The 15,533-nt window shown below is 37.5% G+C and overlaps 1 protein-coding gene across 2 annotated transcripts in view; it reads left to right on the forward strand.

Annotated features, from left to right (window-relative positions):
* The first annotated feature begins 220 nt into the window (after positions 1-220).
* The window catches only part of LOC131075964 (sec14 cytosolic factor), a 45,044-nt gene continuing 29,731 nt past the window's right edge, over positions 221-15,533 (forward strand). For both annotated transcript variants that reach the window (XM_058012963.2, XM_058012964.1), the window contains exon 1: positions 221-596. In XM_058012963.2, the coding sequence (XP_057868946.1) occupies positions 444-596 (153 nt within the window). In that variant the 5' untranslated portion in view covers positions 221-443. The remainder of the gene's footprint in view (positions 597-15,533) is intronic.

Here is a 15,533-nt window from a genome sequence, read left to right on the forward strand (position 1 = left end):
CTTTCCATCTATTTTGGATTGTGGAAATCTCTTACAAGGTTGGTATTGGTATCCATCTAAAGCTGGTTTAATCCAGAAACATCTTTCCATCTATTCTATGAATTGTGGAAATCTCTTACAAGATTGGTATTGGTATCATCAATAGAAAATCAACAAATCAGAAATAATCCTTTTTTAATAAAAAAGCCCGTGTTGACTATTATATAAAGAATATCATGAATTGTATGACGACAAATGTGCGCTGAATTAGATGTGCTTGTTCAATGTGACACGACAGTGATCAATGCCCAATCTCGCCTTCAAATGCTGTATGTGGCGACAACTACTCGCAGTCATTATTAGCAGCTCATTAAGACAAATTAATTTTCAACTAATACACAGTAGGTACCATTGAAATTGAATGTCCCGACATTGACAATGTCGCTCCATTTGCCAAGCAGAGAATGCAAATGGATCCCCTCTCAAGCCCAAACCAAAATGGGGTACATGGGGATTGGAACTCGGATCATACTCACACTCAACCCATTTCCAATGAAGACAGGAACTTGATATTGTCGATGAGAGATATGATCGAGAGAGAGGTTCCCAATTCACAGGTCTGCCTATCCTCCTGGCGCTTTGTCTTAAGAATTTTTTTTTTTTTTTCAAGCACGTTGGAAATTCGCTCTATAATTTATGCAACTCAACGGCTAATACATAGTTTTACTATTGAAAGGATTTAATTTTATAGCGCTTCGCTTCTGTAAAATCAAACCATACAATGAATTAGATGGCTCTACCTGTTTAAATTCAGGTATGGAATTTCTCAATAGGAACCATTTCTAGGATTTTTTATGTTTTTGTTTCAGAATAAGATGATGGATAGCAGTGACGTTGCAAGTGTCAGACGGTAATTATGGGTTTTGTTTAGTTATATATGTTGGCCAAATCTTCCATTATAAGAGAAAATCCACAGATGGTTGAAAGCCTTCCTTTTTCTCTTGTTTTGCATGTATAAGCTAAGGCTCGAGCTCGGGATCTTCCCTTTTGTTTACATGCCTATTCCGTGCGTGGAGCCCAAATTGTTCTTTCAACATTTTGTAGGTTCTTGAAAATCATGGATTGGTCGTTTGGTGTGGATTTATGTTTACAAATTGAAATGATTCGAAGGGGCCCATGTAGTGGCTGATCATTCTTGCTTTTTTATTGCCCCACAAATGCTGTGGTGGTCTGACTAAATTTTAACTTTCACTTTTAGAGGGGTTACCATAAGTTAACTAATTCAGACTAATTCAGACTATAGGCATCACTCCTAATGTTTTGAAATATTTGAGGTCTTGTTTGAGAATGCGGAACGATGTTTTTGGGCATCTTCTATGTTATGCTGAGAGTAGAAAGGATTGTTTTAGAGAATTAAGCATAAAAATTGCAGCTTTTCTTTATAGGCACAGATAGTTGCAGGAGACGTCGACACAAGTTCTTTTATACACAGTTCTTTTGTGAATTACCTCAAACAAAAAATATGGATTGTGAAAGCTTAAACACTCTTAAAAAGATATTGTTTTGGCATCTTCTAGGTTTTGCTTGAATATCAGAAACAACTCTGAAAAATTGGAAATATTGAATGCTAAGGCAAATTTTAAACTTGATTTTGTATGGCTTGAAGCTTTTTACATTCTTAGTTACCAAATCTGGCCACATCTGGATTTTTTGGACCGGCAGGATTTTTCTGATTTGATCTGGAGTTTTAAAAATTAAATTCCTATGGAAATTTTACCTAAAGTTACTGAAAATTCCGGACATCCAAAGTTTTTTGACTTCCAGACTGAATTGAGTTTTTTGAAGAGGGTAACTATGGTTACATGTGTCAACCAAAAAATTTGATGTTACAAAAAGTATAGCAGCAATTAATAACCTCTACATGTCAATCAAACATTCAATTTTAAGAAAAACATAGCAGCAATTGAAAGCCTTTCCATAATTTGCACTGAGATTTGCCCATCCAAAGAAAAAGTTCTATGTGCCTTAATGAAAACCCAGCTTTTGGTCCTTTGGTGTGTTTCTATATTTGCAAGTAAAATAAATCGAGTTTCATGTTGTTGAGATCCATGGATATAGCCTTATAGGTATCATTCATTATTTTTATGTGCACAATGTCTACTAAAATGTTTGAAAAGAGTACTTAAATCTTGACCTTAGAGAAATCCTGTTGGGAGACTTTGAGGTCACTGGATAGGGAATCTGAAGGTTTGCAGGCTGTTGAAATATTGTTGAAAGCTTCCCCCCAAAATTGTAGATCGTGTAATGATACTTCCGAGGGAATCGTTAAATGGTTGTTTCAGATGCTAGTTCTAGAAATATTGTAGCCAGAAGGTAGAATTTTTATATTTAATTGCACCATTTTATTGCAGATTGTTTTGAATCTTTGTCAGCAACACTTGCTGAAGCCTGAGACAACTGGATCATATTCCTTTAGGAAACCCTTACCTAATCTTAAGTTGAAGTTAGCATTTTCCAGCTGCATTGCAGCTTTAGTTTGTTTAAAAAGAAGTAAACTAAAATGGAGGGGCAAATGCCTCACAAGTTGACAAAGGTATACATCTTTTGACATGTTATTAGGCTGTGCCAAGGATTGAGATATTGGATCCTTTGGAAAGAGCCAATCTAAAGTTTTTGAGCAAGTATTGTTGAGAAAATTAAGTTCATCCTTTGCTGTAATTCATCTCTTCCTGCACTAGATTTTCTACTCATTGTTATCAATCTACAAAACAGTAATTAACAAAGATATTAATAGCCATGCCACTAAATGATTTACATCTCAAATGGAAACAACTTAGTTTCTTATAAGCATTGTTTTCTTAGTATCATAAATAAATTGGGATATGCTTGTAACGAATTGGGAAATGCTTATAACTTGTTAGTAATAAATTGGAAAAATGCTTGGAAAGTTTAGTAAGTTGGAGAAGATCATGGGGGATCAAATGCGAAAGTTAGGCATTTCCATGGAGGTTCCCAAAGAAAATGAAGAATTGTCAAAAGAGCAATCTTAAACCCATGAGAAGGGAAGCCAGGATAAAGATTCAGCCTTTCAAAAGTGAAGTGAAAAAAATGTGATCTTTGGCTAACCCAACTTGAAGTATATGTTAGTTGATATCAACTTTGAGGAACAAAAAATTTCTTTGGCAAGGTTCAAATTGGTATTCACGCTTTAACTTTGTTTGGAAGTTATGCTTATTTATTGGCTACGAGAATCCTCCCTCAATTTTTGAATGGGATGACTTTAAGAAATTGATTGAGAAACAATTTTATTGCTATCACAATGAATAGTAAAAGTCTATTAATTGACATTATTTTACACAAAACAAGGCCAAAGCATTTAGGATTAAACAAGTGAATTTTGTAAGGAGGATGGTGAAAAAAAGTAAAGATGTGCAAGATTATGAAATGGTGATGAAATATATTGTAACTCCATTTGCATTTAGGGAGGCTTGTATTGTTAGCCAAGCCCAAGGAGATAGATTTGGCATGTTGCAGAGTCCATTGTCTTGAGATTAACACGAATTGCCCTCTTCACAAACACATAAATAGCAAGTGTAATGTCCCTTCCTAAATTCTGGAATATGAATCAGAAAAAAAACATAGAATTAGGTTTAGAGATTATACCTGGTCAACTGGAAAACATATGATTAAACATAATTTCCTGCATATAACCATGAAACCATATGCAAATAGGTACATTCCTCTGTTAATAAACATGTAGGTTTAACATTATGATATAAATTCCAAATTATATATAAACATAATGTTGGAGGGAGGATACTATGGGGTCTGCTTTGGAGTCTCTCTACCCAAGTCCAAGAGAGGGCGTTAGCAACCTTCTTGCTCCACTTGGTGACTCCAACTGACCTCCTCATATATCAACCCTCTTCATGACTTTCTTACCTTGTGAGTTTGGGATGAGGCTGTAACCAGGTTGCTAGACTCCTTAAGGTAAGTACTCTCAAGGTCCTAGACGCCTCTGGGGTCATTCTAGGACAGCCAACTTACAAGTCTCTCTTAACCTCTCCATGACACCTTCATTCCCTCCCTCACACGTAAGTGCTGTCATTCTGATTATAGTTCTTTAAATTCTTATCAGCATGTCCTTTATAGCTTGTTTGTTAATTTCTATCCATGATTTATTATACAGATTTTCATAGTAAATGTGTACACCTTATATTCACTGTATCGTGTTATTATTATGTTTGCTGAGATAGTATTTATCTAACTCTATGATGTTTCTGTCAGATTGTATAAACAGTAACTTTTTCATTAACTCCCTTTTGTTACTTGTGATGTTATTTAGGATTGTCATTTATGATTGTAATTCTGATCTACGTGCTTAATATTTTAGCCGTATGATTTGAGCATTCATGATTCCTTTATAGTCCTTCGTGTTATACATCTTGTATCTATTATGAGCGATTCTCCATCAAATTGTGAGCTCAGTGAATTAATCTATTCATGCCATTATGACCAATTATCTGTATATTACTGAAGTAAATGATATTTATTCCTCATGATTCTAATACTGTGACTGTGAGTCTTAACAGTGTGCATATTCAAATCTGATCAACATTTTAGGAAAGATGTTACTGTGCTTGATATGCAGAAGTACTGTTTTGCTGATGGTGTGTTTTTCTGCCTTGTGCGAATTCCCCTCTTTTTTCTCCTGTCCGTGTGTTTCCCTGAACACCCGATGGCCCTTCTTAAGCCTGTCAAGCGCTGTGTCTCTTTGTTTGGAAGGAGACGTGTTATTATGAAAAGAGACTACTCTCTCTTACCACCGCCCTTCTCAAGAGGGTTATGTCCCTTTGACCCTAAATAGTTATTAGTTACTTTTTATTAATTCATCCATTCAAGATATTAAGACTAGTTATCGTACAGACTACATATATATTTAAATATTACTTTTTATTAATTGCATAAAAGGATAAGTGACGATTTTAGTCACCATACATAACTGTTTTGAATATAAAATAAGAGACATTAGGGTTGGGACATGACAGCAAGGTAGTTTCAAGCCAAATAGGAAAGCTAAGTGTACTTATGCAAAGAAAGAATCTAATAAGTACTAAGAGATGAATCTTGAGGTTCCTATCTAATGTATGTAATGTAATAACCTGGTCTAATGGGTCAGTACATAAATTGTTTTATGCTAACTTTTCTTATATACTTTTTTCTTCACGAAAAATCAGTCATACTATCCTATGATATGTTATACTTGTCATCATCCTATAACACAATCTGCTTACTAAAACTTTTATTCTTGTACTAAATAAGGCACGTTCTTGATCACACCAAATCCCTAGATTCAATCTAATTCTCTGAGTCTGTCTACCATGGACCACTTAATCATCCCATGCAAGGTATCAGGGGTATGTAGTTCCCCAAATAAGTTATTGATTAACGATTCTTGATAATTTGTTTATTGTTTATATTTACACTTTCCAATTCCAGCTTAACCTAAAGACGTTGATTTATTTAATCTGTTTATCTTTCCAGTCTACTCAATTTTCATATGACCATTCACAAGATGAATTAGAGTCTAGTCAATTAATATTACGAAACCCCCTTTAAATTTGAATCTTGTAATCTAAACCTCTTCTCATACATTGATATAGCTTGCCTTATATATTAGTTAAAATCCAATTCTTCTTTTCACTATAAGTGCTAGTCTTTTCCCCTTACAAGTCATGTGTAGGCCATGTCTTATTAGACTTCATTTACCCTTTGCTACAATCTCACTACTATCAGCTGGTCCTTCAAAGGTGGGACTTCATGGCTTAAAAGAGAAAGGTTAGTTAAGGTCCCTTTAGCTTCTTCACTCAAAATGTGATCAAAGTAAGATATGCCATTAATGGATCAAATTCAAAATGAGAGTGTAGGTGCTAAAGGGACCTTAACTAACCTTTTCCACCAAGACATGCCATGAATGGATCAAATTCAAAATGAGAGTGTAGGTGCTAAAGTGACCTTTACTAACCTTTTCTACTAAGCTGTAAAAGAGATCAAAGCAAGACATGCCACAAATGGATTAAATTCAAAGTGAGAGTGTAGACACTAAAGGGACCTTGACTAATCTTTTCTTCTATGCCATGAACTCACGACTTCGAAGAAAAGGTCAATTAATATATATATATATATATATATATATATATATTGATACATAAAGAACTGCCATGGTCTTTTATATTGATGGGAAAAAGTAAAACACCCCATCCCAAGTGGAGGTTGTAATAGCTACATTTTAGTCTAAGGCATATCCATCCCTATCTTATTGCAAAACAAGAACATGAGCCTGCTTGATAGTTCCCAAATATGATCCTTTTGTTGTTGAAAGAAGAGAGACGAGCATTGAAGTTGATGGAAATTGAAGTCTTGCAAATTGTGTTTTACCAAATCACACTTGAACAGACACAAGGACTCTTTGAGAGCTCCATTATCTCACATTTGGGAGATGTTGAAAACACCCCCAATGACACGTGTTGGGTTCTTGTTGAAAATTGAAATAGAATGCCTTGCAACCTCCTACAATGGCTTATGTATGAAGATATTAGCTAAGTTACTGGTTCCGGTTCGGATTCGCGGATTCGGCAATTTTTTTTTTTTTTTTTGGTACGGGGACGGGTTCGTTCGTACACACACACACACACATATATATATATATATTTTTTTTTTTAAAATTTTTTTTTTTTACATATATATGTTCAAACTTCAAACATCAAAATTATATATGTTCACAGTTGAAACATACAAATATGAAACATACAATGTAACTTTCCCATACAATGATAGATAAATGATAACAGATAAATCATAAATCATAAATCCATAATTGCCAATGCCAATAAATATTCTGATATTGATATATCCTAAATCATAAATGTAATATCATATTCATAATTTGCAAAAAAGATAATATTCGAGTTTCAAGTTTCAAAATGTTAAAATAAGATTAAAAAATTTGTTTTTTAATTGTTTTTCTTTGTTTTCTAACCCGTGGGCCCCGTTTTTGGGAACCCACGGGCTTGGGTTCACTCGGGTCCTCCCTGGTTCAACCTGGGTCCCACCCGGGTCCTGCCTAGGCGGACCCATAGGGAACCCAACCGCCTGGGCAGGACCCTGGTGGGACCCAAGTCAAACCAGGCTCGGACCAGGACCGGGCATGAACCAGGACCAGGACCCGGCCATTTTTGGCAAGAACCGGTAACTGAGGATATTAGCTACCAACTTGGCCCACATCTTCCTCCCCATGATGAGGACAATGTCTTTAAAAACTCCTCTAGTAGTCCCTCATTATGTGTGATCTCCTTCAAACAAAGAAGAGACAACAAAGGCTTTGATGGCATTCTCTAACTCATTGAGGTATCTTCCTTGCTACAATCATAGATACATTTTTGAATGAGAATTTTTTTTCTTTAGGAACTGTTGACGTGTATTTTGTACACAGCCTAACACAGAATAAAATACCCAAGGGTACCTTATCCTCTCTTGAACAAAGCCTTCGATTGCTGAAGATATCGCAAAAAAGGATCAACCAGGATGACTCCAAGGTTCCTGTATGTAGGGTCTCTACGTGTGGACAAGCTCCAGTGGTATGATGTGATTTGCTGGAATCACAAGGGGACTTACATTGAACGTCTGATCTGCTTTGATTATTGCTGGAACACGGGCTCTTACTAGCTTAGATTAAAAAAAAATGGGAAAAGGGGGTGAGGGCGAAGAGAGGATCTAATCCTAATACTAAGAATGTAGGAGCAATGATTTGATTTTTGATGAAACTCTAACTAGGTCTTGTTTTGACATCAATGGAACATCTACACAAGGCTAGTGCGATCTTCTAAGGGAAGCTTTATGATGTTCAAATCATCACCGCAGGCATAGACACCATCAAGTTGATGCATATCAATGAAGAAGCGACAAATTGAAATTGAGCTTACGCTGAACGATTCCAGTTGACTACACAAGGCAAGTCTGCAATCAACAAACTGCTAGTAGTATGGATATACGAATTTCACCATCAATCAAACACATTTCCTCCATTCATCTAATCATCTACCATCTAGGATTGAAGACTCAACAAGAAACCATGCAAATTGCAAAAAAAACGACACACTTCACCATTACTTCAATGAAAATGGAGTTTGTTTACAATCAATGGCAACAATTTCTTGCCTTGTCCTCCTATTCTACTCTAATTGCTATTCTATCAATTTCTAACTACTCTCTATCTACTAACTGCTTTCTATTATTTACAACTCTCTCTAATTATTTTACAAAATGAAATGTCAGGGCTTATATAGTGCCCACAATACAATTTGATGGCTTAGATCAATTCGAGATCAAGGCCAAGATTCAACAATGAAAACCCTAATTAGGGTTTGTTACAACCATTACATAACATTTAATGCTTGACCAATGATAAAATTGTATTGCTTGGACACATGTCCTCTCTAGAAAAATCGACCAATGGATAGCCGGGGTAGGTACATCGGAGTTTGTGCCACCTTCCATGAGTTAAGTGCATTGAATCTAGACATGCTGAGGTGGACCTCACTGATTGGAGAAATGATGACTAGGACGCCACCTCATTTGACACTTGTAACTTGGTAGATATTCAACTTGATGTTGTTGAGAAGCTTGCTTTAATTAATTCATCTGAAACTATTTACTTCTTCAACGAGCCCTTGTTCTAACTCCTTGTGTTCTTGATGTGCAGGATGATGATGTACCTCGCCTTGGAACGTTGGATTGAAAGAGGTTGCCCATGTCCTGGCTTGATCGTCCCGGCAAAGACCGTCCTTGATCCGGCTTGATTTTCCTTGATGAGATCTCCATTTGATGCCTACACAACATTTCAAAATTAGTAACATGATTTTGCAATACATAACATGAATTAGAGAGCAAATTTTAGGAAACTTAATGATAAGTCCTTGAATTATCATTTCCTCAATGACGATTAAGCTACTGGAATTCAAAATTCAAAATTCAAAATTCAAGGCTATGACGATCAACATTCAAAATCAAAACAATAAATCAATATCGCCATACCTCACTAGAGAGCTAACTCTAGAATGCAAAATGAAGAAAATCGCCTAGGCAAAAATCAATGCTTGAAGCTTTCAACGTGATCTTGAAGGATAATGAACGTCCTCTTTATCAATTCACCACTCTTGGGGATGTCTTTGACGTAGTCTTTGGCAAGTTCGCCTAACTTGAAACTCGAACTCCTTTGATAATGCTTGTGCCTTCCTATTGATAAGACTTGCACCTTGAACACAATTCGCACCTCCTTTTGAATGATAATATCGCACCTCCTTTGTATACTCCAAATTGCATATGAAAGAGGATGCTTGAATAATGATTTAAAAATGAAATAAACACCTCCTTTTATAAGCACTTTCCTCATGCATTACCTTAGGCCGACTTGGTGAAAACAAAGATAATTAAAAGCCATTTTTAATAAAAACCAAGGCCGACTTTTGTAAAATAAACCCAAGCGCTCAATTTGATTTTATAATTAATTAACTTTATGCCTTTATAATTAATTTTTTCGATTTTTAATAGGCAAAATTAATTAATAAATGTTATGCGTTATTTTTAAATGCTTTTTGATTGAATTTTTTAAATTTATCGATTTTAGCATTTAAAATAAATTCAAAAAATGTTTTAACGCCAAAAAATTTTGAAAAGGTGGAAAGATACAAACCTATCGCTCTGGTCCCTGGGAGAGGGACAGGAGCGATCTACCATTTTGGTCTTGATCCTTGCGCTTTTGACATTTAAAATCTCTATCCTTACGTTGAAATTGCCATTTTCGTTGGGTCATTTGAGCTTGATTGATTTGCTTGTGCGAATGAGTGCCTCTAGATGTGATATCGCCCTGGTCCCTTGGAGAGGGACAGAAGCGATCTTGATGTTTTCTCCATTTCTAGCTCAAATTGGTAACATTTCAACGTTCACCTCTTTTGTATCGCCTTCCAAATGATGTCCTTGACCTTGCCTATCCTTGCCTTGTCTTGGTTTTGACGGAACATGAGTGTTTTAATGAAAATCGCCTTGGTCCTTGTCCAAAGGACAGGAGCGATATAGCTTTTTTATTCAAATTGGTATACTTTTGACGTTTGAAACCTTTGTATATCATCTTCAAAAGACACCTTAGACCTTACATGATCTTGCAAAACCTTGACTTAACGTGATTTTCAAAGGATTTGGTCAATATAATCAATATCGCTCTGGTCCCTTCCTGAGGGACAGGAGCGAACTTCCATATTTTGAGCTTGTCCTTGTCTTCTTCAACTTGTAATTGCTTTCAACGCGTAAAATGAAGTCCCCTTGATCCCCTTGGTCGCTTGACACTTGACAAATTTTCGAAATCTATGTCATTATAAGAATTTCGCTCTGGTCCCTTCCTGAGGGACAGGAGCGAACTAGGGGTCTTGGTGTAATTCCTTCAACATAAGCGACCTTTGTAACTTTGTGCTTGATTAAGACGCCTTAAAATGTCTTCACCACCATGTATCCGAACTTGGAGTGTCCTGAACTTGAAGAAAAGGCAACATAATCATCATATCGCCTTGGTTCCTTGGAGAGGGACAGGAGCGATCCTGGTCCTGTAGGCTTCATCTTTCTTTTTCACCTTCAAAAATTATCTTCAACGGATTCGTAATGTACCTTTTCATTCATCCACGCCTTGGAAATCATTTAAATTTGGCAAGAAAATCATCTAAGACAAAAATCGCTCTGGTCCCTGCCTGAGGGACAGGAGCGAACTTGGGCATTTGGGTCCCTTGTTGACATTTGGTAATCTTCAATTTGTCTTCAACAGTTTCAACTCACCTCCTTTCTTGCCTTCAAACCTAAAACTTGCTCGATCTTCGTCCAGAACATGCTCTATGAAGGATTTCGCTCTGGTCCCTGGGAGAGGGACGGGAGCTACAAAGAGTTTCGCCCTGGTCCCTGACTGAGGGACAGGAGCGATTTTGCTTCTTTGGTCCATTTTCCTCATGTTTGCGCTTTCAAATTATATTCAACTGATGAAGTGTACTTCCTTGGTTCTCCTCAAATCATCAAATCGTTCAAATCCTGCAAGGACAAGACAATGTTGGATTTTAAGCTTAGGTCCTTCACTGAGGGACAGGAGCGAAATTTGCTCTCTAGGCCAAATCGTTACAATTTTCATCAAAAAATGTCTTGGCTAAGGAAGATATCATCTTACTTAATGCTATGAATAAAAGTTAATGTCCAAAAAAGTCTAAAATTGTGTATCTAAAGAAAATCGCTCTGGTCCTTCAATGAGGGACAGGAGCGAATTTGACCTTCTAGGCAAAACTTCCTCATTTCATTGTTTTTGATCAAGTCTGGATGCTCTATCATGCTCATTTTGTCCTTCACCATGCTTTTGATGTCTCAATTTGCTCAAACAAGGTCAGGAATGATTCCACTAAGCTTTTTCGCTCTGGACCCTTGGTGAGGGACAAGAGCGCTTCGCCTTGGTCCTCCTGGGAGGGACAGGAGCGAAATTCGCTCTGGATCCTCAGTGAAGGACAGGAGCGAAATTTGACTTTTCGAACTCTCTATCAGGATAATTTTTATGGAATATAACATTTAAGTATAAGTGTTATACTTTAAGTTATATTCCATATATACTTTCAGGATGTTTGAGAGTGGTTTCAGACCTCCAGGAGTTATATTGCAAAATCTAGTTTTTTGAGGTTTTTCAGTTTCCAGACTTAGTCAAATTTCAGGATCAGGACATTCCAGACTTAGCCAAATTTCAGGATCAGGACCTCACTCAAGCCGGACTTGCTTATCCATGTGATCCCCTGGGCGACACTCAAAATGCAAAGGCTAGCTAACAAAACCCTAAAAAACCTTAAAAAAAAAAAACAAACCCTAAAAAGCAAAAAAAAGCAAGGGTCCCCATTTGCAATGGGGCGATGTGTGAAAACGTCACAACAGGAACCCACGCAAATCTCATTTTAAAGAATCTAGAAGGGAAAGAAAAGAGACTACCTCATAGTTGAGGAAATACTGCATTGGGATAGAGGGATTGACTTGTTGTAATGATGGGATGGGTGAAGCATACGACAACAATGTTTCTAAGGTTAAACATTCAAAAAACATCCCTGGATGATGTGAGAGAATGCTGTTGTTTAAGTAGGCCTGTGAACTATCCCATCCAAGCCTCTAGATTGTTTGAAGTTCAAAATTGCATCAACTTCATATGTTGTTCACTATTATCATATCTTCCTCTTAATCACAAGCATGATTTGTTGGGGAGTCAACATCAGAATTGGCCTCCTTGAAACAATGCTTGTGTAATTCTCTAGCCGATCTATCATCGACCAAGTCAAACCCAAAATGTTCTTTAATTTCTAGTTAGCTACTTTCCTTTGGCACACTTAATTAATACAAATTAATGAGTCACCTTCTATGTTAACATTTTGAAGTCTTTTCTGCATGCAAAGATGGAGATTTGCTAAGAGTGCTTGCAATTCTAGCTCATTGTTAGTTCCATTCTAAAGCCTCTTGGAGATGGCCCAAACTTAATCCTCATTCTCGTTTCTAATTATGCATCTAGCCTTAGGTATGCTTGGATTGCCCTATGTAGCTCCTTCAAAATTTTGGAAGTCGACCCCTTAGAGGAGGGCACCATTTGATTTTAGCCAGTGCTCCCTGGGGACACATCCCCTACCCTTTTACCCTCATCTCCTATAGGGAACATTTTAGGGGTGCCTAGGAAATGCCCCTTGTCCCCTTTTTTTTCAAAATTTAGGAAATATCCTTGGGGCATAAAAAAATTTGTAGGGTACATTAGGGGACAACTAACTGTCCCTAGGATGGCTAGGGGACATCTAGATGCCCCCCTATCTATCTCGGGGATGACTATATTATGAAAAGTAAATGGTAAAATATTGAATGTATTAACAAGAAGCAAAATGCTTCAATATTAAGAATTTACAAAATTAGCAAGTTTCTAAGAAGAAATTGAAGAAGATTGTTTCTTATCTACATAATTTACATATTTTACATAGATGACCATTAAATAATGATAAACAATATTATTCTAATACCCTCCCTTAATGGTCAATCTATCAACTACACCAAGTTGCCCCCTAAATTTCACAAACTTTTCTGAGCTCAGAGACTTGATGAGGATATCTGTTGTCTGATCAGCCGTCAGAACATACAGCAACTGAACTATTCCGTCTTCAACCAACTTCTGAATGAAATGACAATGAAGTTCAATATGCTTGGTTCTCTTGTGGAAGACCAAATTTTTGGCTAGTTTGAGCACCCCCCGATTATCACAGTAAAGGGGAGTAGGACCTGCTTGAGACATTGTATGTTTGAAAGAATCCGTCGAAGCCAAACTACCTCACAAGCTGCTTTAACTGTTCCTCGATACTCTGCTTTTGTCGAGGAAAGAGCCACCACTAGCTGCTTCTTACTAGTCCATGTGACTGCACCAGATGCCAATCTGAAAACATACCCAGATGTTGATTTTCTGTCATTGACGAAACCTGCCCAATTTGAGTTTGTGTAACCAGAGAGTCTAGGATCGTGACTTTTGATGTATAGGAGTCCAAAATCAGAAGTGCCCTTCACATAACGCAGCACACGCTTCGCTGCTACCCAATGATCAACCTTTGGAGCTGTCATGAAGCGTGAAATGTAGCTCATTGCAAAATTGAGATCAGGCCGAGTAGCAGTAAGGTAGATGAGAATGCTGATTTGTTTACCGCAGGTGAGTCCGATTTGGTTGTCAGCTTCAGCCCTTTCTCCATAGGTGTGGATGCAGGTTTGCAGTCTTGCATCCTAAACTTGTCCAGCAAGCTTCGGGTATACTTAGACTGAGAAATGAAGATATTACCTTCTGTTTGCCAAACTTCAACACCTAAACAATAGTGGAGAAGTCCCAAGTCTGTCATGTCAAAGGATTGGCACAAATTCTGTTTGTTCTGATCAATCAAAGTTGCCGAACTACCAGTGATAATCAGGTCATCAACATAGACAACAAGAATAAGAATATCATCACCAGTGTTTTTGACATACAAATTAGAATCAGATGGACTCCTCTGAAAGCCATTATCTGTGAGGTACTTGTCAATCTTGATGTACCAAGCCCGAGGAGCATGTTTCAAGCCATTGAGTGCCTTCACTAGTCTACACACCTAGTGCTCTTTTCTAGCAACCTTAAACCTTGGAGGTTGCGTCATGTAGACCTCTTCCTGCAACTCACCGTTGAGGAATGCACTCTTAACATCCATCTGATGGACTTTCCAACCAAACAAAGCTGCTAAGGTAAGAACAAGCCGTATGGTACTCATTTTGGCTGTGGGAGCAAAAGTCTCCTCATAGTCAATGCCTTCCTTCTGTGAGAAACCCCAAGCAACGAGATGAGCTTTGTACTTGTCAAGGGTTCCGTGAGCTTTGTACTTAACTTTATACACCCATTTGCAGCTAATGGACTTATTCCTTGGTGGAAGATTAGAGAGGACCCAAGTGTTATTCTTCAGAAGACTTGGGTGTTCAGCTTCCATAGCCTTTTCCCACTTAGGAATCCCTTTAGCCTCATAATATGTTTGAGGCTCAAAAACACTATGAATGTTGGCGATGAGAGCAAAGTTGACTATATGTTGTTGCTTGCTCTTATTTCTAGAAGATCTACCCTCAATGAGCTCATCAAGACGAAAATCACTGATGGTCCTAGCCCACCCTTTAGACCGGAGAGTAGAAGAACCAACATCAGATGCAGGAGGAATAACTGGAACTGGAGGTGGAAGGGGATCTGGAACAACTGGAAGATTAGCATCATCCAAAGGAAATTCAGGTAGTGCATCATCAAATTCAGAATCTGCATCATCCCTCCCATCAGGTGAAGCGAATGGAAGACGAACACCTAAATCAGAAGCCTTCAAAGGCTGATCCTCAGAATTTTGCTCAGATGAGGAAAGCTGAAAAGGTCCTCGTTCTTCATCAAAGACAACATGACGATTGAAGATAAGACGATCAGTGTCTACATCAATCAACTGGTAGGCCTTGTGGTTGTCACTGTACCCTGTAAACATAAGTTTCTGATTCTTGGAATCCAACTTGGAGTGCTTGGCATTTGGAATCCATACATATGCTAAAGAGCCAAAAACTTTTAGATGATTGATCCTGGGTTTGTGACTAGTCCAAGCTTCCTCAGGAGTCTTTGACAATAGGACAACCAGACTCTTTCTCTACTAAGGCCTTAAACTTCTGAAATACAGTAAACACATTTGATTTTTGTCTAGGAAAGTACACCCACATTTTACGACTGAAATCATCAACAAAAAGCAAAAAATACCTGCAACCAGTAATAGAAGGTGTATTCATTGGACCACATACATCAGTGTGAACCAACTGCAATACCTTTGAGGCTTGCCATGAGTCACCATCCTTGAATGGTGTCTTGTGCTACTTCCCAGATTGACAAGCTCCACAAACTCATTGATTCTAAGTATGGATCTCAAGTAAGCCAA

The sequence above is a fragment of the Cryptomeria japonica genome, chromosome 9, assembly GCF_030272615.1.
Source record: "Cryptomeria japonica chromosome 9, Sugi_1.0, whole genome shotgun sequence".
Classification (NCBI taxonomy): domain Eukaryota; kingdom Viridiplantae; phylum Streptophyta; class Pinopsida; order Cupressales; family Cupressaceae; genus Cryptomeria; species Cryptomeria japonica.